Below are 25,386 nucleotides of genomic sequence, written 5' to 3'. Positions count from 1 at the left end.
ACAAAAAATGTGTAACCATTTAAAATTGTAATTCACAGAAGGCAAAAAAGGAAGCAGCTACCATTAAAACCAATCGCACACAGCTGCAGAAAAGAAATGGCTTTAGAAAAACACATTAAGAAGTAGGAGAAAACAATTAAAGGGACCACCTGAAAAATGAGAATTTAATTAAAATGATTATGACAACACTGAAGAGTTCCTGCAAGAATAGCTTTAGATTTTTACTTCATAAGGTAGAGCATTTTAACTGCTCTTAAATATTTACAGTTTCTTAATTTAAAGCAAGTTGCCCTGTATTTGGTTAAGGAAGCACCATTTTGTCCCAGATTGCTTTACCTGAATATCGTGGTACTTCACTCCAAATTATGAAATAGTCTGAATATGTTTCAGTCCATCACATTTTGGATTGACTTCTTCAAGCTGTGCTTGTTAAATGTCTAATATTTGATTGAAAATGAAACCTTTAATTATTAAATTAATAATATTATAATTAAATATTTCAAAAAATATTTAGTAAAAAACCAGTATATAATTTTAAAAGAACTGTATGGGAAATATTTTTTTTCTTGTTTTATGTGATGGGTAAACATAATTTTTATTAAATCCTCCAATATATATTTCGTATGTTACTCAAATCAGGGACGATTCCCCATACAAATAGAATATGAAAAATCACCTTAAGACTGTGATGCTTTGGATAATACAGACTTGGTGTATGTGTTTCAGTGGGGGGGGCAGTGCGTCTGTGTATTCCTCATATTTATACAGACATCTGCATTTTATATGTAATTATAAAATTTTTAAACATGTAGACTTCAGGGATTTTGTCACTTCTGTTTGAGAAAGACTTCATGTTCTTTACATTATGGACTCACATTCTGCTCCTTCTTCATTTCTGGCCTTTTAGGAGGGTCTACTTTCAATTTCTTTTTTTCCTCTGTCTATAAATTTAGTTACTGAGATTTAGTAAATGATCTAAGACAAACCTAGGCTTGACATAAATAATAAATATACAGTTTGTTACTTAGCTAAAAATATTTAGGAAGAATTTTCTCTTGCCTTCAAATAATGTGTTTCATTCACCTACAGCATTCCAAACACAAGAAAAGAATTTTTGGTTTGGTTTTTGTTTTTTTATTTTCATGACCTAATTGTGTTCTATATGTTATACATGGTCATTACCAATGTGTACTCTGAGAAGTAGCTAAAGGCTTATTAGCAACACTTATATGTAGTGGCCGTTATTCAGAAATTAACGTGTATTTTTAAACTAGAAATATTCAGCTTTTCCAGAAGGGAGAAATATATATTTAAATACCTTATAAATCATCCTAGAGATGGTTTTTACATGCTTGTCCTCTAAAAAAAATGAATCAAATAGCATTGACCAAATCCTGGAGTTTGGAGTTAAAGCAAATCTAAGTTCCGAGCTTTGCTGTGGTCCTTCTGTCTTGTCTGTAAAATGAAAGCAACAATAGTAACTGACTTAAGGTGTTATCAGAAGCACAGAATGCTCAGAGCAAATAAATCACCCCACAAACACCATCTTGTTGGCATTAGAGTATATATTATAATGTTATATTTTTCATAAAGCAGTTCATCTATACCCTCTCATTGTCTGCAGTATGGTGGATATTAACTCCTAGTAATGCTGGTAATGAAAAGAGAAGAAAAATAAAAGAATAACATAACAGCACATCTAATAAAAATTGTAGAAAATTGTACTGTATCTTGACTAAATTAAATTACCTTTCTCAAAGTGAACCTCATCCTTTCTGGCCCTTTTATAGTGTCTGATCTCCCAATCTAATTTTGCTTTAGCTCTGAAGGATGAATCTGGGAGAAAGACAAATAGGCACTTTTTCATATAATGAGAATTTCCACGCATTAGAATAGAAAAATGAACAAGCCAGTTTAAGCTTTTCAAAAAAAAAAAAAACATTTTTACCATGCATGTGAACTGTGTTTTACACATTTATGCAGACTGGTTCAGATTTTATAAGCCTCTGGCTCGTTGATGGCTCCACGATGCAGCCGCTGAAGTCAGAGCTTTTCAGATGAGGAATTTTAGCTTATGCTTATTCCTACATTTTATCTCCTGGATGCAATATAAATGACCTTTAAGAAACAGCTACACTTTTTTTTTTAACATATAATTTCAGCCTGGTCTATAAATGCACACAATGCCTCAACTTAAATATTTGCACACAGACTTTTTTCTCTCTCTTGAAGAGAAAATTAAAGAAAACTAAACTATTGCTTTTTCTGCATTTTATAGGTCTCACTCAAGCATTTAGTTTTTGTGTGGTTTTGTTTTTTTTGCCCCAAAAATCACGAGAATAAGCTAGTGATTTTCCTTCCTAGGGTCATATGCCTGCGCCGTTTTCTATAAATCTGACATTAGTGCTATATGTGAAGTTCATAGCTTTATTCCTATTTTTTAAAAAATCATGTTATCCAGTATTAAATTACACCTTACTTGGGCAAAATCTGGCTAATTCAGCTGCATAAAACCTATATTTAGTTTATCTTGGGCTTTTAAAAGGATACACATGTTTTATAAACTCTGCCTAGATCACGTGGCAAAAACCTTGTTTTCCTGTATAACAGATAGTTTTTCATCTTCGACTCTTTTGTTTTGTGATAGTTATCTCCTGTGGAATGCAATTTTCTTACCAAAAAGAAAAATTAAGATACAATTCCACTTAGTTGTAGATTTTTAAATAAAATTAACCGAGAACATTTTAACGAAAGATATTTTCTCCATGGAAGCATACCTCCCTTTCCCCTAGTACTCTTTGTGTTTTACAACTGCATTTGTGTACCAAAATGCTTTACTGAAACATGCATTTTTTTCCTCAGAATAGTGCTATACAGACTGTATATTCGCAAATTTTGGAGAAAATGTGCCCCAGTGCATTCTGTTGACATTTAAATACTTTAAACTTTGAAATGATCTTATAAACGAGATGAAAATTTACAAAATAGTTACTATCTATGATTTTTGTATTACTAGATCATAAACTTAAAATTAAATGCTTATTAAGAATTTTCAGGCTTCTGAGTAATTTTTTTTAAAAAGCAGTTGATTAGCTTGAGAAGCAAATGGTTGCTGACTGAGGGTGTTTTGTGGATGTGTGTATATAGTATTTCAGTAAAGTACTTTTCCATTCTCACATTCTGTTTTTGATTTGATTGAAAGGTGGCATTTTTTTCCTCTTTGCAATCAGACATGCTAATCTATGTCAGCTTTCTCCTTTATGGGAATGGCGTCTACTGAAAGAAAAAAAAAAAGCAGGAGTATTGAAGTTTTTTCATAACAACAAGATTCTGTTCTTTAAGAATATTTCAGCACCATTAATTAGAAAGAAGGTTTTATTAACCATAAGGCTAGCACTAACAGACCACAGAGCTGTTTTTTAAAGTACTGTATGCCATAGCTGCCCTGCTTTTTCTCTGTCTAAAACTTCATTTTGTTATACTCTCATCAATCACCTCAGTCATTACCGTAAATCCTACTGTTGTTAATTTTACTAGTATCACCCTAATGAGACATTCCTGCTATAATTAAAAATGAATTCTAACTTTCGGCCATTCTAAATTTTTTTTTTAATGAATTTAGAATGATCTTGCCATATGACTATAAATACCACTGATATACATGGACTACTCATCAGTCTCTAAGAAAAGTAGTATCATTATATGTCCAGGTGTGAATTATTTACTGGTTGCTTCTGTGCACATGTGCTTATGCATATGTATATTTTTGTGCACATATTTAGGAATTATGTTTTTTCTATCATAAAGCCTAATATGTTTTACTGAAGCTACTGATAAATCCTTATTCTTTGTCTTGTCAAAATATAGGCAGATGTAACACAAACAGTACTACTCTCTGTAAGTAGGTGTCCTAGAGCACCATCTGCTGGATGTACTTGGGGACGTAATGTTGGTAAATTTGAAAATCAGTACTTGAAAAGTTAGCTGTACTTTGTTTTTAATCGGCTGTGATGTATTGTTTATAGATCATAAATGCCAAGATATGTATATTTGTGCTGAGCCATATGAGTTTTTAAAAGAAATCACTTTCTTCTTTTCTCCCACCTTCATGTGGATTTGGAATTTTATAATAAATACATTGTTTAAGGAAAAAGTAAGCACAACCTATGCGTAACGAAACAAAGCATCAGTTTGTCATGAGATATACTCTTATCTTCTTGATCACGGGTCTTCAGTAAGCTACAGTGGAAGAAAATTGTTTGGATATTTTAACCTTATGTTCACTTTATTCTGAATATAAAAGCAGTGCTCGAAACAAGTAGCCTTGCTGTACCTGGGGTACAACTCTTGATCTGATTCTTTGTCTAGAGCATGAGTTCTTGTATTCCCCTCATCGAGAGCTTTCCTTATGGCCTGACTTCTGGCCTATTCTGTTGTACTAACACTAAGACTGCCCTGTATTTTTCTTTTTTTCTTGAAGAATTCATCAAGTTGGGTTTGAAGCAGCATGTTGGCAGTGTTCAAGTTCAGGTGACATTAAACTACTACGTTTATGAAATTCTCCAGAAGGTCCAGGATGTTTAGTGCTCCATGATGTAATGCAGGCCCTCGAGTTCCAGCAAAACAACTCTGTATTTACTGCTTGTAACTAATAGTAGATGTGGTAAAAGGAATTATATTCATATGGCAAATGAATACAACCTTAATGCGCACCATATGCAGAGTGGTGGCGTGATGTGCCAATATATCACATTTATTTACCTTGTTTAGTTGCAGAGAAAAATGACTATACCATTCAGCCATAGGCTGCAGTCCTACAAATATGAAAACAGATGAAATGATGATTTACACCCTCAAATAGAAACTGAGTATCTTCATGTGTAGTCTTTAACAGTGTCACACCAAAGAAAGTTGCTTGTCTAATACTTTATGCTCAGATGGGAAATTTAGTTTCAAATAATTGGTAGAGCTAATGTCAGGAGATCTAAGTTCCCTCCAGGCAATTAAAGTTCTCAAAGAAAATTGTGAGCGTACCTTCTTTCATTTAATTGAAACCGAATATGCCTTGAAATTGCAAAATCACAAGCTACTTCTTCCATCCCTTAAAGCTGGATTCTTCTGCTTTTTTGAATATGTGTGCATGTGGGCATGCGTGTGTGTGTGTGTGTGTGTGTGTCTGTGTCTGTGTCTGTGTCTAAAATTACTGGAGAACCACTATAAGGGCACATTTAATCAAGACCTCCTGGAACAATGTATTAGACTGACTTTATCACCTTCCCAAAAGTTCCTGTCAGAGAAATGGTCGGACAGTTTGGTGTATATGTACTTCATACTGTACTTTAGATATTCCTGAGAATTTATTAAAAGAGACTCATTTTTATATGAAATTAAATACTTAAATTCTTCTAATGATTTCTTTTACAAAGCCACAATTGCTCTAGTCTTTAAAGTAATTTTGCTCACAAATAGGCTTGGCCAGACTTCAGATTCTAGATTTGAAGTATTTTTAGTTAGGAAAAAAATCCTTAGAATTCTTTATGCCTCCCATGGCTAAGGCTTCGTGACTGCTAAACTTTTTAGCTTTTATTCTTGTACCTTGTAATTTTCTACAACTGAGAGATTGCTTTATTTCCTTGGAGTAAATGGCATCAGGGTGTTTCCTTTTTTTAATTGTAATAAAATTAACAAACATAACATATTTGTTTCAGGTGTATGACATGATGACTTGATAATATGTATAATATGTATATATTGCAAAATGTATATTTTGTAATATGTATATATTGCAAAATGATCACCACAGTTTATTTAGGTAACATCTATCACCATATATAGTTATAAATTCTTTCCTGTGATGAAAATCTACTCTCTTAGCAACTTTCAAATATACAATATAGTATGATTAACTATAGTTACCATGCTGAACATTACCAGGACTTATTTATTTTATAATTGAAAGTTTGTACCTTTTTGACCATCTTTGCCATCTCCTCTCCCCGCCAACTACCAGTCTGTTCTTTGTATCTCTAAGTTCAGTTTTTTTGTTTGTTTGGTTTTGGGTTTTTTTTTTTTTTAATTCCACATATAAGTGAGATTATAAAGTATTTTTCTTTCTCAGTCTGGCTTATTTCAGTTAGCATAATGCCCTCAAGGTCCATCCTAAATAATAGGAGATCTCCTTTTATTTAAATGAATGAATAATAATACACTGATATATTTATGTGTGTGTGTGTGTGTGTATGTGTTCACACACTTGTGAAGAGCAAACATATTCTTTATCCATTCATCTCTTGGTGGATACACATTGCTTCCATGTCTTGGCTATTATACATAATGCTGCAGTGAACATGAGGGTATACATATCCTTACAAGGTAGTCTTTTCATTCTTTCAGATAGATACTTAGAAGTGGAATTGCTGTATTATAAGATAGTTTATTTTTAATTTTTTGAGGAACTTCCATATTGCTTTCCATAGTTGCTATAGCAATCTATATTCCTACCAACAGTGCATGAGGGTTCCCTCTTCTCTACATCTTTCCAACACTTGTTATTATTCCTTTTTTTTTTTTAAGGATAGTCTTAAGTGAAAGTAGCTTTTTTTTTTTTTTTAAGATTTTATTTTTAAATAATCTCTGTACCCAACATGGGACTTAAACTCCCAATCCTGAGATCAAGAGTTGCATGCTTTCCTGACTGAGATAGCTAGGCACCCCTCTTTATTGTCTTTTTAATAACAGTTATTCTAACAAGTGTGAGGTGATATCTCATTGTTGTTTTGATTTGCATTTCCCTGATGATGAGTGATGTTGAGCACCTTTTTATGTACCTGTGGGCCGTCTGTATGTCTTCTTTGGAAAAAATACCTATTCACATTCTCTGCCATTCATTCATTCACTCACTCATTCATTTATTCGTGTGCCCATTTTTATAAATCACATTGTTTTATGTTTGTTTCTTTTGTGCTGTTGAGTTGTATGAGCTGTTTATGTAGTTTGGATATTATTAGATATATAATTTGCAAGCATTTTCTCCTACTCCATAGGTTGCCTTTTCATTTTACTGATGGTTTCTTCTGCTCTGCAGAAGCATTTTAGTTTGAAGTACTTGTTTGTATTTTGCTTTTGTTGCCTTTGCTTTTAGTGTCAAATTCAGAATGTTTCTAATAGACAAAGATGTGAAATATTTTTATCTACATTCTTTTTTGGAGGCAGAATTTTATGTTCGTATTACTAGGCACTAGATATACAGTTATAGGAGCTATCAATGAATTAGAGTGAATATTAAGCCTCTTTTTGGGGCTTCAAAAAATGAAAAGTCTCAAGAAAGTAGGAAAAAGAAACACATCAGTTAAGTAGAATTTGATATGTTCAGAGGATGAAATACTGCATGGCCATTAATGTATTATGAGTTTGTGGTATTGACATGGAAAATAAGCTATCTGTATGATTTAGTGTAAAAGATCACCAAACTACATGTATAATGTATCTTATAGGTATCTAGGTCTGTGTGTATACTTTGTATTCTGTGTATATTTATGCATAGGTAAAAGTCCCGAATGACAGCCAACACAGTATTTTTTATTATGTTATTTAGCAACAGTTATTTATAGGTAGTGGAATTTAGAGGCAGTTTTTTCATTTCCTTCTTCATAATTTACTAAATTATCTGAATGTTTTATAATGAGCATGTGTGACTTTGATAATCAGAGACAAAGATATATCGGGAGGAATACCTAATTATATTAATATACCTTCACTTTCTGCTCTAGTCTTCTAGCTATTAGTTTCATCAGAATTTATATGGATTGTTAGGGAAGGCTGAAAAGTCTAAGAAAAGGAAGAATGGGAGAAATCAAAGTATGATCCTTAGAAATTAAACAAAAGAATGACAAGAAACAAAAATAATCCTAACCATCTCTAATTTTCATTTATGCAGTGTAGAATTAGATATGATTCCTACTTTTGCTGAAAGGAATGTCTCCAACAGAGAGTAAAAATCATTCAACTATTACTACTACTACTTTACTCCTAGGTGATGCTGGGCGCCATCAGAGACACTTCACATAATAGTCCTGTCTGGTGACTACTATTATTACCCTTGTTTTATAGATGAGGCACAGAGTGATTATAAATACGTCTTTACTTGCTGCCCAGGGCCCTGAAGCTCCTAGATCTTATTGAAACTATGAGAACATGCCCGCGAGAGGTCACATAGCTAGCTAGAATTCTAGGCCAGAGGTGCCATTGTGAATCACTAAACTGTACTGCAGTTTGTACTGCAATTTGATAAATTAGGCCATCAGCTGTAGAAAATTTGATGCAATCCTGTCACTAAAGCATGCTTTGTTTTCGCAAAGGATAATACAGAGATAATTTTCTAAACTGAATTCTTCGGACAGTATGCATCATGTTAGGATTTTGAGTTTTTATTTGTTTTGAGAGAGAGCATTAGCAGGGGGGCAGGAGAGGGTAAAGGAAGAGGGGAGAAGCAGGCTCCCTGATGAGCAGGGAGCCCATCCTGGGGCTCAATCCCAGAACACAGGGATCACAAGAAGGCAAAAGTTTAACCCACTGAGCCACCCAGGCACCACAGGATTTTGCGTTGTTTTGGGTGGGGTGCTTTTTTTTTTTTTTTTTTTTTTTTTGAGATTTTATTTAATATTTGTCAGAGAGAGAGAGAGAAAGCATAAGCAGGGGGAGGGGCAGAGGAAGAGGGAGAAGCAAGGAGCCAGACAAGGGACTCAATCCCAGGACTCTGGGATTATGACCGGAACAGAAGACAGACGCAGACGCTTCAGGACTGAGCCACCCAGGTGCCTCTCGTTTTGTTTTTTAGAGAGTGCTCCAGTGGGGGAGGGGCAGAGAAAGAGGGAGAGAAAATCTTAAGCAGCTCCACCCCAGCACAGAGCCCAAGATGGTGGGTGCTTAGTCTCATGACAGCCTGAGGACTCTGAGGTCATGACCTGAGGCAAAATCAAGAGCCATACACTTAACCAACTGAGCCACACAGGCGCTTAGGATTTTGTATTTTTAAATATTATTACACACTTTAGGGTTATACTTTAAGTATACAGTTGTAGGTACAAACTCACAAACACATTTTCTGATTTTGCTTAGAAGAGAGAAACAAATGCACACACAGACAGAGAGGAGAAAGATTATAAACCAGGAACTTATAAAGGATTTTTGTACCAACATCATCTTGTCTTGTATTAATAATTCTAGTATTATTTATAAGAGGAAGCTACCAAAATTTGCTCTCTTATGGTTGTCTCACCCTAAGTGCATCTTTGGCTTATTTTCTGTAGTCTGTATGTTTGACCAAATTATCATGTTTTTCACCAAAGAGACAATGATGAACGGAGAGGAGGAGAAGAGTTGGTGGAGATAGAAGGAATAGAACAAATTTCATATAATTTCCCTTTGCATAATTAAAGTGTAGTGTTATAATTCCCATCGGGACACTAGGAAGTTAATGGGAAAGGTTTAAGAAACATTTAGTAGCTAACCTCATTTCCGCTTCAGAAAGCCATTTCCTTTCTCAGTTTGCCATTATGGTGAGCCACATGAGAAAGGTTAGTGTACAGTTTTCACGTGAATTTTTTTTCTCTGCATTGTAGTAATCAAAATGTAATTAAAATGGAATAAATGGCCGGTGCAAAATAGAAGTATCCATCTTTAGGAAATGACTGGCATATATTATATAATACTTAGATTATAAAACTTCTATATATACCTAATAACTTTTATATTTAGCTTTAAATTTGTGTTTTCTTTCAGAATGAATACTCTGTTGAAATGACTTTTTTAACAAAGCTGGGTTTCAAATTTTGTTTTACCTCCATAAGAGGTCAGATGGTATTACATTTTAATAATGTGGAAAATTATATCAGTTGTTTTTATTTAAGGACTTTATTAATTGCTGTGAAATACTCATTTTGTATAAAAATTCATTTGTAATAAATAGTTTGAACTTCAGTACAGCTTTTTGACCTTTCCAAATATAGTTATTTATAATTTGCAGGTTTATAGTAAAGTACTATAAAACCTGATCCACTGACCATTTAGAATCAAGTCATTTGCCAATACAAGACTATATTTTATTCCCCTCTTGGTTTCCACAGTGCATTGCACATAATATATATCCAATAAAGGCTATTAAGTGAACGAAGGAGTAAGTGAATGAATGAAAAAGCAATTGAAAAATGTTAACTTTGGGCCCAGGAGTCATCCACACTAAGTATTAATTGAAAAAACTAATTTCATTTCTAAAAAAGTAGGAATAGGAGGATGTTGAACCAAACATCGTTTCATAATAAATGGTATTTTAAAAATGAGGAATGAATGCAGGGGATTCTTTCTCTGCTAATAACATACTTAAACTGCTAATGAGAACTTTGTAGTGTATTTTAAAGTAATTTAATTTTTATAAGACTTGAGGAGATGATGCCAAAAATACCAAGAACTTAATTTATTTTTTAAAATGTAAGTCAAAAGTTTGCCAGAAATTCATGTCTGGTCTATTTTTACCTGGATTATTAATTCCCCTTGCCTTAATGGAGACATATCTTTTGAAATGTTTTTCTCATTGAATATTTATGAACAGGGTGCTAGAGAAATTACTGTCTCCTCTTCTCTTCTTTGAGGTATAACTGTAAGAGGCTCAGGGTCCATTTGCTAGAGAAATATACTTAGTTATGAGGGCACCAAAGAAACACAGTTAATAAAAACATTTGTTATCCTGCCTAATGGTGTAAAACATGTCACCTAATATTTTAAAAAACATAGGTCCAGTATACATGCTAACTGGGTATTATGGAGATCTTGTGCTGTTTAAATTCAAGTTGGGTTGTTAGAATAGTGTCTGTAAATTTGTACTGATATTTCCAGTATAATGTACTGAGAAAAGCACATCTGTAAAAACTGGTGTGTCCTGGTATTCTTGGCAGGATTTGGGCTGTCTTTAATCTCCTTTGACTTGTTCATCTTCCTTTAAGGCCATCCATAAAGATGCGCCGAGTATCCTTTTCAGCCTTTGGTTAGGATTTGCATCAGTAGTCATAAACCTGCTCTCCGGACAAAGACACCCTTTCCTTTGAAGTAATTGCTCAAGCTTTTCAAAGCAGTCCAAGAAGTCTATCCTCTTTCTCTTTTTATTTTTCTTTAAGGAGAGTTTGAAGTGTAGCCCCTTAAACTAGCAACAAGATAAATTTTTCCCTCAGCTTTATTGAATGCCATGACGATTTTTAAAGCAGTAAGACTTTAAAAGGTTCTTAAAGGACTCTGTTCTGCTTTATGATCTAGCTTTTGGTAGATCCTGTTATCTCAAAGAGCAAAAGTAAAGACTTCTTGTATCCATTAACTACTGCAAATTTTTATCAAAGAATTAATCTGATATTTTTCAGAAGGCTTCCCCCCCCCCCCCCTGCTCTTTATTTGGTTTAGAGACTTCAGTAAAAAATGGTGATAGCATTGGGGTCTTTGAAAAAGCACTGTATGGCCAGTATTGTTTTATTTGAGTTGCTTTTCCCCCTTAAGTGTTAACTCTCAGGGCTGGCATGAGGTTGGGATGTGAGTGCTACCATGGCAATGAGTATACATGGTTCCTAGATCTCATTTCTAGACTTTCCAAACAAATATATACAGATACGGAGCAGTTTTGCCTTTCCTTTCTGTAGGAGATTATTGCTGAGCTCTATGATGCAGGATGATATATAATAGCATAACTCCAGAGAAATAGATTGTGTGAGTCACATATAAAGCCTGTCTTCTGCCTCTGATTTTCCCCTCTACCCTTATTCCAAATGGTCCCCAAAGTATCTGTCGCATTTAAACAGTTCGGATCTGTTGGATTTAAGTCCCATATCCTATAATTCTATTTACTGTAGAGAAATTTTAATATTTAAAACACTTGGTTTATTGGAACTTACAAAAATCCAATAAGTATTTACTGTGAACAGAATTTTTTGATGAGAAAATGTAAAGAATACTCAGTCTGCATAGCAGATAATAAAGGGAATACACACACGGTCTTTAAACAAAACTGGAAATAGCTTTTTTAAGAGGATTTGATATACCTCCTTATATTCTTGTACATGGATTTTAGGGGCTATTAATGTACATTTCCTAACGGGGAGGGAATGTTAAATAGCGCAGTCTTCCTACTGGAAATCCAGCAAGTGTTTGTGAAACGAGTTACCTGAGAACAACCCAGTGGTCATAAGTTTACCCTTATGTTTTTAATTTGTTGTTTTTCTTTTCCTTTCCTTTTTTTTTTTTTTTTCTTCTGTATTTCCTGAACTGTCTAACCTGCTTCCTGGGTTAGAGAACATTTTGCCAAACTTTGAAGCCAAAGTCCTAGCACTGAACAATTCTTTATTTAGAGATTAGGCTTTAGGAAAAGAAAAATCTTTTTTTTTTCTTTTTTTTTAGGAAAAGAAAAATCTTTTACAGTATTGAAATCATGCAATATGTGTATGTCTTCTGACTTGGGGAGGGAGAAATGATTGGTATAGTGTGGATCATTGGAAACTTCTATTTCGTAAGGAAAACATACTTACAAAAAATCTTAATTGTGAGTTTACAAAAAAGAATGTTTTTGTCTTAACCCACTTTATGGCCTTAATCATGTGCCTTCCTAAACTCTAACTTTACAGTCCTAGAAAATTCTCAGTGTTTCAACTTTTACATTAAAGAAACATAATTAGCAATCTTCTTACTTCCTCACTCTGTCCCTGAGAAAAAAATCTTAGACCTAGAAAACAAAAAGTCAGCACTGACATGCTTAAGTGACAACATTTTCTGGGTCCATTATCCATCTGTCTTTGTTTACTTTGGCTCACACTTTAGAGTGCTTTCAGTTGCCATCAGTTTTCCTTCAAACTTTCATTTCCCACTAAGGAATTCCAAGACAACTCAAGTTAAAACACAAACCTCCCTGCCTCAATAAAATAGTAACTTATGAAAACAAAAAAGGAACCATCACATTGAAGGTGTATTCCTTGGAGCTTAGTGATTTTAATTCTTGATTTAAAAAGATTGCATAAATATATATATATATATATATATATATATATATATATATATAATTAAACATTAATTTTGAAAATAATATTGTACAGTATTTTGTAGAATGTAGAGCATCTTGGGAAAAGGGGAAAGCGTGAATCAGGACTTAACTCTAGGTAACTTTTTAAAACACACTTATTTATAATTTTTGTGGCAAAGCTGATCCCTAACAGAAAGTTTAGTAGTTCAGACTTGCTTACATTATGTGCTTCTTTTCTTTAAAAAAATCTCCCAAATTTATGTACTTTTTAAGGAAAAAAACCTAGTTCTTATAACAAATTCTTCCTGGTTTGCAAAATGTCAAGTACTTTGCAAAAAGTACAAGAACTTTGTAATTAAGGTGGGTTTCCCTCAAAGTTTCTAAACTTTGAATCAAAAGAAACCAAGCCCCTTGCCTTGTACTATGTCATTTAGGATCTGCCTCTGTCACGAAGCTTGGAAGCCGGTCTCAGCGTCTGGCTGCATGGGGCACAGCCAGTGTGGCGCAGAGTTTGACGTGACAGCTCTCCACTTACATCTCATTGCAGAAGTACTCAGAGTCACCAAAAGCTGTGAGGCACTCTGTGGGGACACAGTTACACATTTTGTGCCACAACAAATGCACCGTAATACTCCTTTATAACGGCTGGACTGCAGGCTTCCGTTGAAGTGGGGCAGGAGGCACATAAACTAGGGCCCTGTCTCCATAGGAGACGCCTCCCCTGTTTTTGGTCATGGATCTCTGTGCATTCAGGATAAGCTATTTTCCTTCCTCCCCTCGCCATCCTCCCAGGAAAACACAGGCATGTACATATATTTTGCATGAAATTTCAGAGACTCCACTGGGACCCATCACAAAAACCACTGCGTTGGAAGTTAGTTTAATTTTTTGACAGCCAATATTTGCCTTTCCAAAGACAATAGGTTTTTGCTGGATATTCCCTGACCTACCTGAGAGGATAACAAGTTGTTCTTTTCTAAGACTTCCACAGCTGGTGCTAGAGACCTTCTTCTGGGCACATTTGCCTCTTTTAGGTTACATGGTATCACTTAGCAATCTTCCTGTGAAACCAATCCAAATCGAGGAAATCGAAGCGTGCTAATAGAACACTGCTCTCTAGTTCCACTTACAAAGGCTTTGTGTGTCTTTGTCTTTAGAGACTATAAAAGTGGAGGACTAGCGTGGTCTGAAAATAGTATTCTTCAGGCTAATTATGGAATTTGGCTTATCCTTGCCAATTGGAATGAATCAAGCCACAAATGAAGCCTATTACTGTCTTCTTTATCTGGGTCAGGCCTGTTTGTGGTGTGGCTTCCTTATTAACCAGTTTTGTGGGGGTTTTTTTGGGGGGGGGTTGGGGACAGAGATACAGGATGACTTCTTCTATTGTGAAAATGTCTGGAAACATCTTCCATTATCTGGATACTCCTTCTCTGTTAGCCTTTCCTCATCTTCCTCCACTAGTTTTCAGTCACGATCAGAACTACATGGAAGAGTTTGCTCTATTTCCCCTCTGTTCTTTGAACCACAGAAAATACACTGTTAGATTTCTGTATTAAGAAAATACGTAAGATTAGTAAATACGCATTTAAGAGAGGGGTTCCTTTGAGGTATCCTGTCCTAGTTCAGACTGTCTTTACCACAAGATCTCAGGGTCCCATGGAAAAGGAGGGGGGGTGGGGCTGCCTTTCTTTGAAATGTGGATCAAGCCAGAGATACTACTTTTATAATCATCCATCTATAAATCATCTAATTGAGGGGATTATATTTATATTTGGGAAGTATCTGAGTCATTCTACAATGCAGATTTTTGTCTTACTTTACTCTGTATTTTCAATTCCTGTTGCTTGATAGTCTTGTAAGGGTTGGAAATTTGGCAACTGGTCTTCATACTCTAGCATATAGTTGGGATTTAGTGCTAAAATAGGGTTTTGGGACAGATTTCCAAACTGGGACTTAGGTGTTACAGGAATTAGGAACAAATCGTTTGTTATTTAAGTAGAGGGAGCTGAGAGAGGTAACCCCCTGCCTGAACTTGATTTGTTTTTATCTGTTTCTGTCTAAAGGTGAGACCACCACTCCTCGAGCCATTCTAACAGGCCACGACTGTGAGATCACCTGTGCTGCCGTCTGTGCTGAGCTGGGCCTGGTGTTAAGTGGCTCCAAAGGTAAACCCATGGTGCCCTCAATAAAATGTATGCGTTTTTTGGTGTTTGGCAAGGATGGATTTGGTACTTTTTTCTCCAAGCTGTGCTGTCCATTATAGTAGCTCTTAGCCATGTAGGACTATTTGAATCAACTAATTACTTATTGAATTAATTACTTATGTGATTTAACTACATAAAGTTTAAAATGCAGGTCCCTGGTGGCACTAGCCACTTTTCAGGTGTTCACGCCTCACACATGACTGTGGTTACTGAACCAAGCAGCATAAGTACAGAACATCTGCACTGTCACAGAGAATTGTTTCACAGCATTGCTCTGATGAGGGAGGTGGGGACAAGGAACATCTTTGTCTATTTGTTTATTCCTCTGGACTCCGGGCTGGGTTCCATCTCACACCTGGAGGGAAACTGACCTGGTCTGTTTTAACTTCCAAATCTCAGAACAAGGCAGGAGCCAGGATGGCATTGAGAGTGGAGTGGGAAGACACTTGAGCTGGTTCTCCTGGGGGAGGTCTGCTCTTGCCATGTCATCATATATTTAGGCCAGAGTTATCAACCACAAAGCAAGCTTTCAAAGAGGACACACAACAAATCAGGATCTGCCCTGGAACAGAGCTGTTTTGAATTCATTGCTTATTCCATCACAATAGTTTATCCATCTCTCTGTCTCTCTGCCCTGAGCTGAGGTCTGAACACACAAAAAAGTACTATAATCCTATATTTGAAAGTTATCTGATGGGGATGCATTGAATATTTGACTCACCTTATCTGTGTCTCGAACTATAATACTTAGTCTAGCTAACAAGACTTATTAAATATTAAGAGGATTGTATTTAAAAATTTAGTTAGTCAGGGCAGTAAAATAATGATACCAGGAATTCTATACCTACTAGATTTTTTTCCCCTTCTTATATCTAAGAATTTCATATATCCTGAGCAAATAGAAGTTCTTAGACTATACAGGATCCAAAATAGACATGGGGCGCCCTGCTGGCTCAGTCAGTAGAGCACGAGATTCCTAATCTCAATGCTATGATTTTGAGCCCCACGTTGGGTATAGGGCTTAATTAAAAATAAAATCTTGGAGGGATGCCTGGGTGGCTCAGTTGGTTGGGCAGCTGCCTTTGGCTCCGGTCATGATCCTGGTGTCCTGGGATCGAGTCCCACATCGGGCTTCTTGCTCGGCTGGGAGTCTGCTTCTCCCTCTGCCTGCCATTCTGTCTGCCTGTGTTCGCTCTCTCTCCCTCTGACAAATTAAAAAAAAAAAATCTTTAAAAAAATAAAATCTTGGGGTGCCTGGGTGGCTCAGATGGTTATGTGTCTGCCTTCAGCTCAGGTCATGATCCCAAGGTCCTGGGATCGAGCCCCACATTGGGTTCCCTGCTCAGGGAGTCTGCTTCTCCCTCTTTCCCTGCCTCTCCCCTTGCTTGTGCTCTCTCTCTCTCAAATGAATAAATAGAACCTTTTAAAAAAATTTAAAAAATGAGTAAATAAAATCTTTAAAAAAATAAAAATAAAATCTTAAAAAAAACCAAAAAACACACAGAAATTAGACATACAAAATGAACCTATCACATTAAAGGTCATCCTTGCTTTGCATGGTAGTGCAGAACCATATGAATGACCACACAAGCTAAAAGCCATGTGGAGTGATCATAACAATCAGTGGGAGACATTTGGGTTGTTTCATGGTTTTTAAAATTATTTTGTCAAAACATTAAAAATTTGCTTACAGAGTTTTTTACTCACACACATATAGGCACAAAAAATCCCAGTTAAACTCACATTTACATAATACACTGTAATTTAAAACTTTAGAAACATTGAAAATTGAAGTGTTTTCCTCATGAGAAACTTATCAAGAGTACAACAGTGCTTGCCTTCTTTTCTTTGTAGAACTTAAAGATAAAAGAGCGAGAACCTTTTCTGTGATTTGAGCAGTTGTCATGCTCCTTTCTATGTTTTGGTCAGCTTCCCACATTTTATCTTCTGTGCATTCAGTGTCATGAAACATCTCCTTGGGTTCCTTTAAAGTGAAGTTCTTGCTGGCATCACTTCTTCTGGGACATCACCGTTTTTGTTACAACCCCTTTTCTAATCTATGTCAGTAAGTTCACCTTCACGGATGTCCTCTGGCTGCATGTCTAAATTCTCAGCAATGTCAGCGTTTGCAGGATCAGTTCTTTTTCCTGTAACCCCATTTATATTCAGTACCAAGTTCACTCTTGGCTTTATCACTTTTCATTTCCTTCTGGCCAGTAGTCCCTTTTGGTGGTCCATTTCTGTAAAGTGTCACGTGGGCTTCTCACTGGAGATGAGGAAGCAGCACAACCACACATTTAGCTCTGGGTGCACGGACTGAGGGACAGACCATCAGCGACCTTTACTGACAGCCTCTGAGGGAAATGATATGGTTGGTTCCTCGTGATGCACTTCTGTTATTTACCTATTCATTTGTGGACTGAGAAGCTAGTCACAAAATGTGAACTTTATGCAGTTAATGTGAAACCTGAAGTTTGAAGTGTGGTGAGGGCCTGGTGTCCTTTAGAGAGTGATCATGGATACTCACGCATGCTGGGACCGCATGCACGGGAGAGGCTGCTGGTATGTATTTATGTTGAGAACACAAAAAGCCTATAAACTCCCTGAGTGGTCAAGAAAAGTAGAGACCCTGATTTTCAAAAGGTCATGCTCTTAGTAGTCCTGTGGGGGTCAGGTCACAAGTCCCCGTAGGCCTGAGTAATTTAGCTTGGAGATCAGCAGGCCTTATACTCGTTACCCCTCTTGTCCGACTTAGACATCTCTTAGAACTTACTTGTCACACAGGTGGTTTTGGTTACCTCTTCCTTCTTTACTTTACATGTAGCAGGCATTCAATAAAAATGAAAATGCTCTGATGTGTATGCCTTTCCCAGTAGCTCCCATTCTCAGGCAGCTCAGCCTGGAGGTCAGTTTGGGGAGTTGGAAGTGTAGGTGCTGCTCGCTTTGAGGGCAGCCAACAAGTGTACTCGCTTGCAGAAGGATCTCTGGGTGAATTTATTGGGGGTGGAGTGGGAGGGAGTGGGTGGACTGCCAGCAATGTTCTTTCATTGTAATGGGCAATGGGAGGGAAGAAGGCTGAGGCCTCCCAAAGCTGCTCTAATGAGCTGTCCTCATGCTGGCCCACAGTGCGACCACTGCTTTGGGGCCCCTGTAACATGCAGGCAGAGCTTCAGCCTGAGCTTGGTGGCAGTCTGTCCTTTCCAGAAGCACCTCTAGGATTTGAAATTTGTCCTGTTCCTTTCTTAATGCATTGTGTTTTAATTATCTCTTGGCATAATGAATTTCATAAAGTAGCTTCTCTTGAGGAGAAGTGAACTTGAATGATATGACTTGTCTTTCTCCTCTCCCAAGTAGAAGGTGGGATCTGGTCAGCATGCAGAGGACATTGTTTAAAATAACATATATAAGATAAATAATTTTTAAAGGTTTGCTACAGCTGTTTGATCCTGTTTAATCAGTGCTGAAGATTCATGTTTGTCATCATTTAAAAAAAAAATTATCTTTTGTTTCTCTTTTCTCAGAAGGACCATGTCTCATACATTCCATGAATGGAGACTTACTAAGGACTTTGGAGGGTCCTGAGAACTGCCTGAAACCGAAACTCATTCAGGCTTCAAGAGAGGGTCATTGTGTCATATTCTATGAAAATGGCTGCTTCTGTACATTCAGTGTCAACGGGAAACTTCAGGCCACTATGGAAACAGATGATAACATAAGAGTGAGTACACCACAGACTTTCCACCCTTCTAGATCTTGATCTCCAAGTGTAGTAGGGGAAGAGGGAGAGGGTTCGCTAGAGAGACTTCTAGCCTTTCCACGCTGTAAGAAAATCACCAGGTAGCACTTGCACGGGGCTCGTGTATTCACAGACCATGGCGTGTCACAGCTGTGGTGACGGCATCGCCCACTCAGAGCGTTCTGGGCATGACAGCACGCAATGAAGCCAACCTGGAGGCCTTTCAATAGCATTGACCAGCTTGCTTATTTGTTTTCTCTAAGAAAGTTACCTGTACATGATTGTTTCCTATTTTCTGAGTACCGAAGCTAAAATAGTGGATTCCACCTAAAATTAAAACTCCTCTTCACACTCGAGTAGGTGGCTGGTGGGAGTGGTAGGGATTATGATGACTCAGGGTTAGAGTCTCATTCTAGACTTGACTTCTTCATGAATAACAAGATTAGCAAGTTAAGGGAGTTGGGCTTCCAATTATGATGTGACTGAGGCAGACATTTATTCCCTTTTGATAAATGAGGAATGATAGTGCTAGTGGACCATTTGGAGTCTTGCTTCATTTTCAGGACATGATTCCAAAAGTTATTATAGGTTGAAGAAAGCAGTAAAGACTGCTCTTTGGAGAGGCTATTTTTTCAAGGTCCTCCTTTTCTCACTCCCAGCCCTCTGGGGCAGCTTAAGATAAAATGAAGCTGTGGTGTTCCCGTCATTTTCCAGGATGAGGTTGGAGGTGCATGTGAACTGTGAATGGTGAGGGGACTCCGGACATGTCGGGGTGTGAAGAGGGTCGCAGAGGCCTCTGCCCTCCCGGTGTGGCTTTAAGCTAGCTCTGGACAATATTTATTGCCCTTCCTGACCCACGGCAGCTTACAGGACATAAACTGTCAGTTTCCCAGACCTAATCTGATCCCCCTCTGCTATCAAGTGAACAAATCCTGGGCTCAGGAAGTATTAAGAAACAGTAACCCTAAATACAGATCACGTTGATGAAATGACGGGCACTGGCTACTTCTCTATCTCAGCATTGATTTCTTCTGTGTCTTCTTCATTTTCCTCTGTGAATTTTCCTCACTGTATTTTGACTGCCTGTACCACAAAAGCATGCACTCCTACTTTTATTTTTCCCTTCCTTCCCATAATACTTCATTTAAACCAAGTACACATCAGAGGATTTTCCTTTCCTCTTTTCTTTACAATAATAATGTTGATAATCTGTCACTTTGAGTTATGATTATACTGTCAGCAACACTAATAAATCTGTAAAATAATTTGAAATCCCTTGCTGGCTAAAACAATATCTGTGGCATTTCAGTTAGTACTGAAGGCTCTGGGAAGTTCCTTGAGGCAATAGTAAGGAGGCTTTCTGCAGACTGTTCATACACACATGCTTTTCCTCTCTGCCCTAGAGCCATTGTTTTTTTTTCCCCCCTGTAATATTTCCCACTGGATTTTAGGCTTAAACAATCCATTGCCTTTTTCCCAGCACTCCTGCACTTTATCATACTAACTTGCAAGTGGCGACTGTGTGATTAAAACAAGCTTGCCTAAAATGAGCGCTGCGTGCCCGTGGCTCCAGAGACTGACGCTTTCACAGCTAACTGCCTTGGGGAGGGAGGGAGGAAGAATAAGAGACATCACAGAGCAAAAATCTCCAGCTCCATCCTGTAGTCTGTGCTGTATTAGGAAAGGGGACCATGGAAACAAATTAGTCATCAGCTCAGACCAGAAATGAAGTTTCTTTGAAATACCAACAACCCTGCAGGCAGGCAGCCTGGGGAACCTCTGTGCTAATCAAGGCTTCCCACCTGTTTTTATTTAGATGCCAGATTGTTCGGTGGCATTTGCTTAACGTATCACAGCACATCAGCTAGGCAGTGTTTAGATGTCTTAATGAGTAACTTAAATTAAGTGGGCAGCCGGTACAGAGCAGCAAAGTTATTTTATCCTAAACAAAGGAGAGCCACCATTTCACCCGTAGGAACTCATTTATTTTCTTTTGCTGGGGAAGCCTTGTTTTAGGTCGTGATCATGTCCAGCAGACTGCTCTGGCCACAGAAACCAGTGCAGCTACAGCACAGTCCAAGGCACTCCGGATTCCAGGGGGCAATCACATGTCTCCGGGGCCCTCTAAAATCTCCAGTCTCTACCCAACCAGGATGCCGAGGAGAGGAGCTGGAGTTAAGAACTCTGAGTGCTGGTTTGAGTGAAGACCGTGTGGCTCTTACTCCAGGGGAACTCATGAGAAAGGCCAACAAACTACCGTTTCATTTCAGCAGGCTCCTGGCTTATTAAAATGTTTTGGATGCCAATAAGTGTATAATCCTAAAAATCCAGGTTTTATTTAATTCCAGACAGAACTAGGATTAACAATTCTTTACTAGAACAAAGAGTTGAAGATCAATAGTTTTAATTTATGTTTTAGTCTGGCATTTATCCAGCAGAAAGCCTCAGGTATAAAATTCAAGTGAAACACAGCCATAAGGTTAATGGGTTTTCATCAGCTGAATTTTATAAGTGTGGCAAATATTGTTTGCCCCAGCCCTTACTGCAGCTCCCTGGTAGCCCTTAGCTATTGCCATTTGTGATGTGAATGGGGAAAAGAATATTGAAAAAACTTACTGTTTGCATTGGGTTAAGATTTAGAGAATTATTCTTACCTGTGACTATCTTGCATACAAGGGCTTTTCTTAGATGTATTTTTGTATTCTTGAAAATAAACTACAGTTAAGAGACCAGTAAAAGTTGGCATTTACATTAATGTGAATGAATGGCTATGGAACGGTCCTTACTTTTCCAGGATTTTTAAAAAATTTTGTCAAAGGGCAGATTACAGACTTTGGGCAACTATACTAAAACTGAGTACAGGAAAGAGTTAATTTCAGAAGTTAGATTTTTTTTTCTTTCTGACTTGCTAGAATAATCTGTCTTCCCATATTCACTGTCCAAGTAGGCATAGGATTACAGGTGTTTACACTTTCTCTGTAAAAGGATAAAAAATATTTTAGGCTTTGTAGACTCTATATTCTGTTGCAGTCACTAGTGAGAGTGACCATAAATGAATGGGTGTGGTTATGTTCCAGTAACCCTTATTTACAGGCGCTGAAATTTGGAATTCATATAATCTTCATATGTCATGGAATATTATTTTTCCTCTGATTTTTTCCCAACCACTAAAATGTAAAAAAGTCATATAAAAACAGGCAGTGTGTATTTGGCCCCATTTACAGGACTGAAGAGCAAATTTCATGTCTGTACTTCCTGTTCGGTACTGGCGGGAAGCATTCAGTCCTGGGGCAAAAGGAAAACGCTTCACCTGGGGTTTAGTCACCCTGGAAGCTGGTTCCCTAACTACCAAGCTATCTTCCTAACTGCTGTAAAAATCCAGCAGGCCTAGTGAAGGTGTTAAAGCTCTTGGTCTTCTCCCACGGGGCTGTGGGCCCAAAGGCAGCATGTTTTAGCGGAGATCTGAGGGCAGCTAGCACTGCCTGCCCAGCCTACTACAGAGTGGGCTTAGCACACCCGCAGTACAACTGGAGAGATGCCAGGAGGCTGCTCACTTTAGAATGTTGGTCCCAGTTCACAACATACACCATTTAAATAGTATTCACAGAGCTGGAAGACTTTGCCACCTCATCTTTAAAATGTGAAAATTAAAAAAAGCAAAACCTCAAACACTGCCCAGCTTTGCCCATTTGTTTTTTGAAAAATGGACAAAGTTTTCTGTAATTTCTGATTTCCTATAACCTTCTCAGGAGCACACATGCCCTGTCTGCCTGCCTTGAGTGGCTGCATGGAGGAGGAATGAAACACAGGGCGGGAGCCAGGGTTCTCCTCAGGCCACACCTCTGCTGACTATTGCTGGGTCTCTCCTAGGCCATCCAGCTGAGCCGAGATGGGCAGTACCTGCTCACAGGAGGAGACAACGGTGTGGTCATGGTCTGGCAGGTGTCTGACCTCAAGCACCTCTTCACCTATCCAGGCTGCGATGCTGGCATCCGGGCCATGGCCCTGTCTTACGACCAGAGGTAACACTAAAATCATGGTCTACTGATGGGGATAGTAAAAACCGGAGGGAATTTATTTAAGTGGGCTGATGGATAGACTAGGTTGTGGGGATCACCTGGGCAATCAGAAAAGCCAGTCAGTGGCACCTGGATGGCTCGGTCAGTAAAGCATCTGCCTTCCACTCGGGTAATAATCCCTGGGGCCCAGGATCAGGTTGCATACCTGGCTCCCGGCTCAGTGGGGAGCCTGCTGCTCCCTCTGCTGCTCTACGTTTGTGCTCTCTCTCAGATAAATAAATAAATAACTTTGGGGGGGGGGGGAAGCCAGTAGGGCACCTGGGTGGCTCAGTCATTAAGGATCTACCTTCAGCTCAGGTCATGATCCCAGGGACCTGGGATCAAGTCCCACATCAGGCTCCCTGCTCAGTGGGAAGCCTGTTTCTCCCTCTCCCACTCTTTCTGCTTATGTTCCCTCTCTCACTGTGTCTCTGTCAAATAAATAAATAAAATCTTTCTTTAAAGAAAAAAAAAAAAGCTAGTGAATATTGTTTTTTTTTTTTTTTTTTTTAAGTGTGATTTTCTTTCCAAGATTGTCACTCATGGACAAAGGCTGAATTCTCCATCAATAGACAGGTTAAGTAACAAAGACTGTAATTACATGGCCATAAAGTTTTTTATATTTCTTAGAGTACTTTTTCCTTATAATAAAACTTTAAGAGCTATAAACATGTTTAATATAAAATACCTGTATCTCTGTCCATGAGAATTCTGTGGAGAGATTTGCCTTTTTCCTAAAACCTTCCAAGTGGTAAATTTGGGGGAGAATGTCTTCAATATCTTAAATTATTTTTTTTTCTTATTTTTTTTATTTGACAGAGAGAAATCACAAGTAGATGGAGAGGCAGGCAGAGAGAGAGAGAGGGAAGCAGGCTCCCTGCTGAGCAGAGAGCCCGATGTGGGACTCGATCCCAGGACCCTGAGATCATGACCTGAGCCGAAGGCAGCGGCTTAACCCACTGAGCCACCCAGGCGCCCCAAATATCTTATTTCACCTTAATATACGATCACAGATTTTAGTTCCTAATTTTTTTTTATTGTGCTATACACATAAAATTTACCTTTTTTTTTGGTGTACAAGTCATTGGCATTACGTATATTCATACTGTTGTACAACTACCATCACTGCCCATCTCCAGTTTTTTTCTTTTCATAAGTTTTTCATCATCCCAAAGAGAAGTCCTCTCCCGCTTAAACACTAACTTCCCACTTTCCCTCCCAGCGCTCCATCCAGGTTACCTCAACTCCAGTGTCTGTCTCTATGAGTTTGTTTCTTTTAGGCACTTCGTGTAAGTGGAAGCATAAAATATTTGTCCTGTTGTAGCATGTATCAAGCTCATGCTTACTTTACATAGCCATGCATCTACTGACATTTTGGTTGTTTTCATCTAATGGCTGTTGTGAATAATGTCGCCATGAGCATTCACATAACAAATACCTGTTCAGATTCTTGTTTTCACTTATTTGGGGTAGATAGCCAGGAGCGGAATGAATGGTTGAGTCATATGGTAATTCTATGTTTAACTTTTTGAAGAACTGCCAAACTGTTCTCTATAGGGGCTGTACCATATTACATTCCCACCAGCAGTGTACAAGGGCTCCAATTTCTCCACATCTTCACCAACACCTGTTATGTCCTGGTTGTAGTTTATTTTTGTTTTTAATAATATCCATCCTAGTGGATGTGAAATGGTCTCTTACTGTGGTTTTGATTTGCATTTCCCAAATGACTGGTGGTGTTGACTTTGCACTCTTAATAGTGTCCTCTGATGTGCAAAAGTTTTAAATTTTGATGACTTTTTTTTTTTTTACTGTTGTTGCAAATGCTTCTAGTGTACCTAAGAAATCACTGCAAAATCCAGTGTCATAAAGCTTTTCCCCTATGAGTTTGAGTTGTAACACTTATGTTTGTGTTTTTTGGTTTCGTTTTTGTTTTTTTTAAGATTGTTTGTTTATTTGACAGAGACACAGTAGGGGAGGGAACACAAGCAGGGGGAGTGGGAGAAGGAGAAGCAGGCTTCCCACTGATCAGGGAGCCTGATGTGGGACTCAATCCCAGGTCCCTGGGATCATGACCTGAGCTGAAGGCAGATGCTTAACAACTGAGCCACCCAGGTGCCCCTTTATTTAGTTTCTGATCCATTTTTAAGGGTCCAGTTTTATTCGTTGGCATGTGAGTTATCAGTTTTCCGAAAACTATTTGTTGAAAAGTTTGTCCTTTCCCCACTGGATGGTCTTGACACTTACCAAAAATCATCTGACCATATATGTGAGTTCATTTCCGGGTTCTCTATTCCATTGGTCCAAATGCCAGTACCAAACTGTTTTGATTACGAT

At 37.8% G+C, this 25,386-nt stretch overlaps 1 protein-coding gene across 4 annotated transcripts in view; it reads left to right on the top strand.

Annotated features, from left to right (window-relative positions):
* LRBA (LPS responsive beige-like anchor protein) overlaps nucleotides 1-25,386 on the top strand; it is a 729,505-nt gene that overhangs the window by 699,417 nt on the left and 4,702 nt on the right. For all 4 annotated transcript variants that reach the window (XM_059373625.1, XM_059373604.1, XM_059373615.1 and 1 more), the window contains exons 54-56: nucleotides 15,115-15,216; nucleotides 18,777-18,973; nucleotides 22,862-23,013. In XM_059373625.1, coding sequence (XP_059229608.1) covers nucleotides 15,115-15,216; nucleotides 18,777-18,973; nucleotides 22,862-23,013 — 451 coding nt within the window. The remainder of the gene's footprint in view (nucleotides 1-15,114; nucleotides 15,217-18,776; nucleotides 18,974-22,861; nucleotides 23,014-25,386) is intronic.

This window comes from Mustela nigripes, chromosome 1 (genome assembly GCF_022355385.1).
Source record: "Mustela nigripes isolate SB6536 chromosome 1, MUSNIG.SB6536, whole genome shotgun sequence".
Lineage (NCBI taxonomy): Eukaryota > Metazoa > Chordata > Mammalia > Carnivora > Mustelidae > Mustela > Mustela nigripes.
This window is presented reverse-complemented; position numbering and strand designations above follow the sequence as displayed.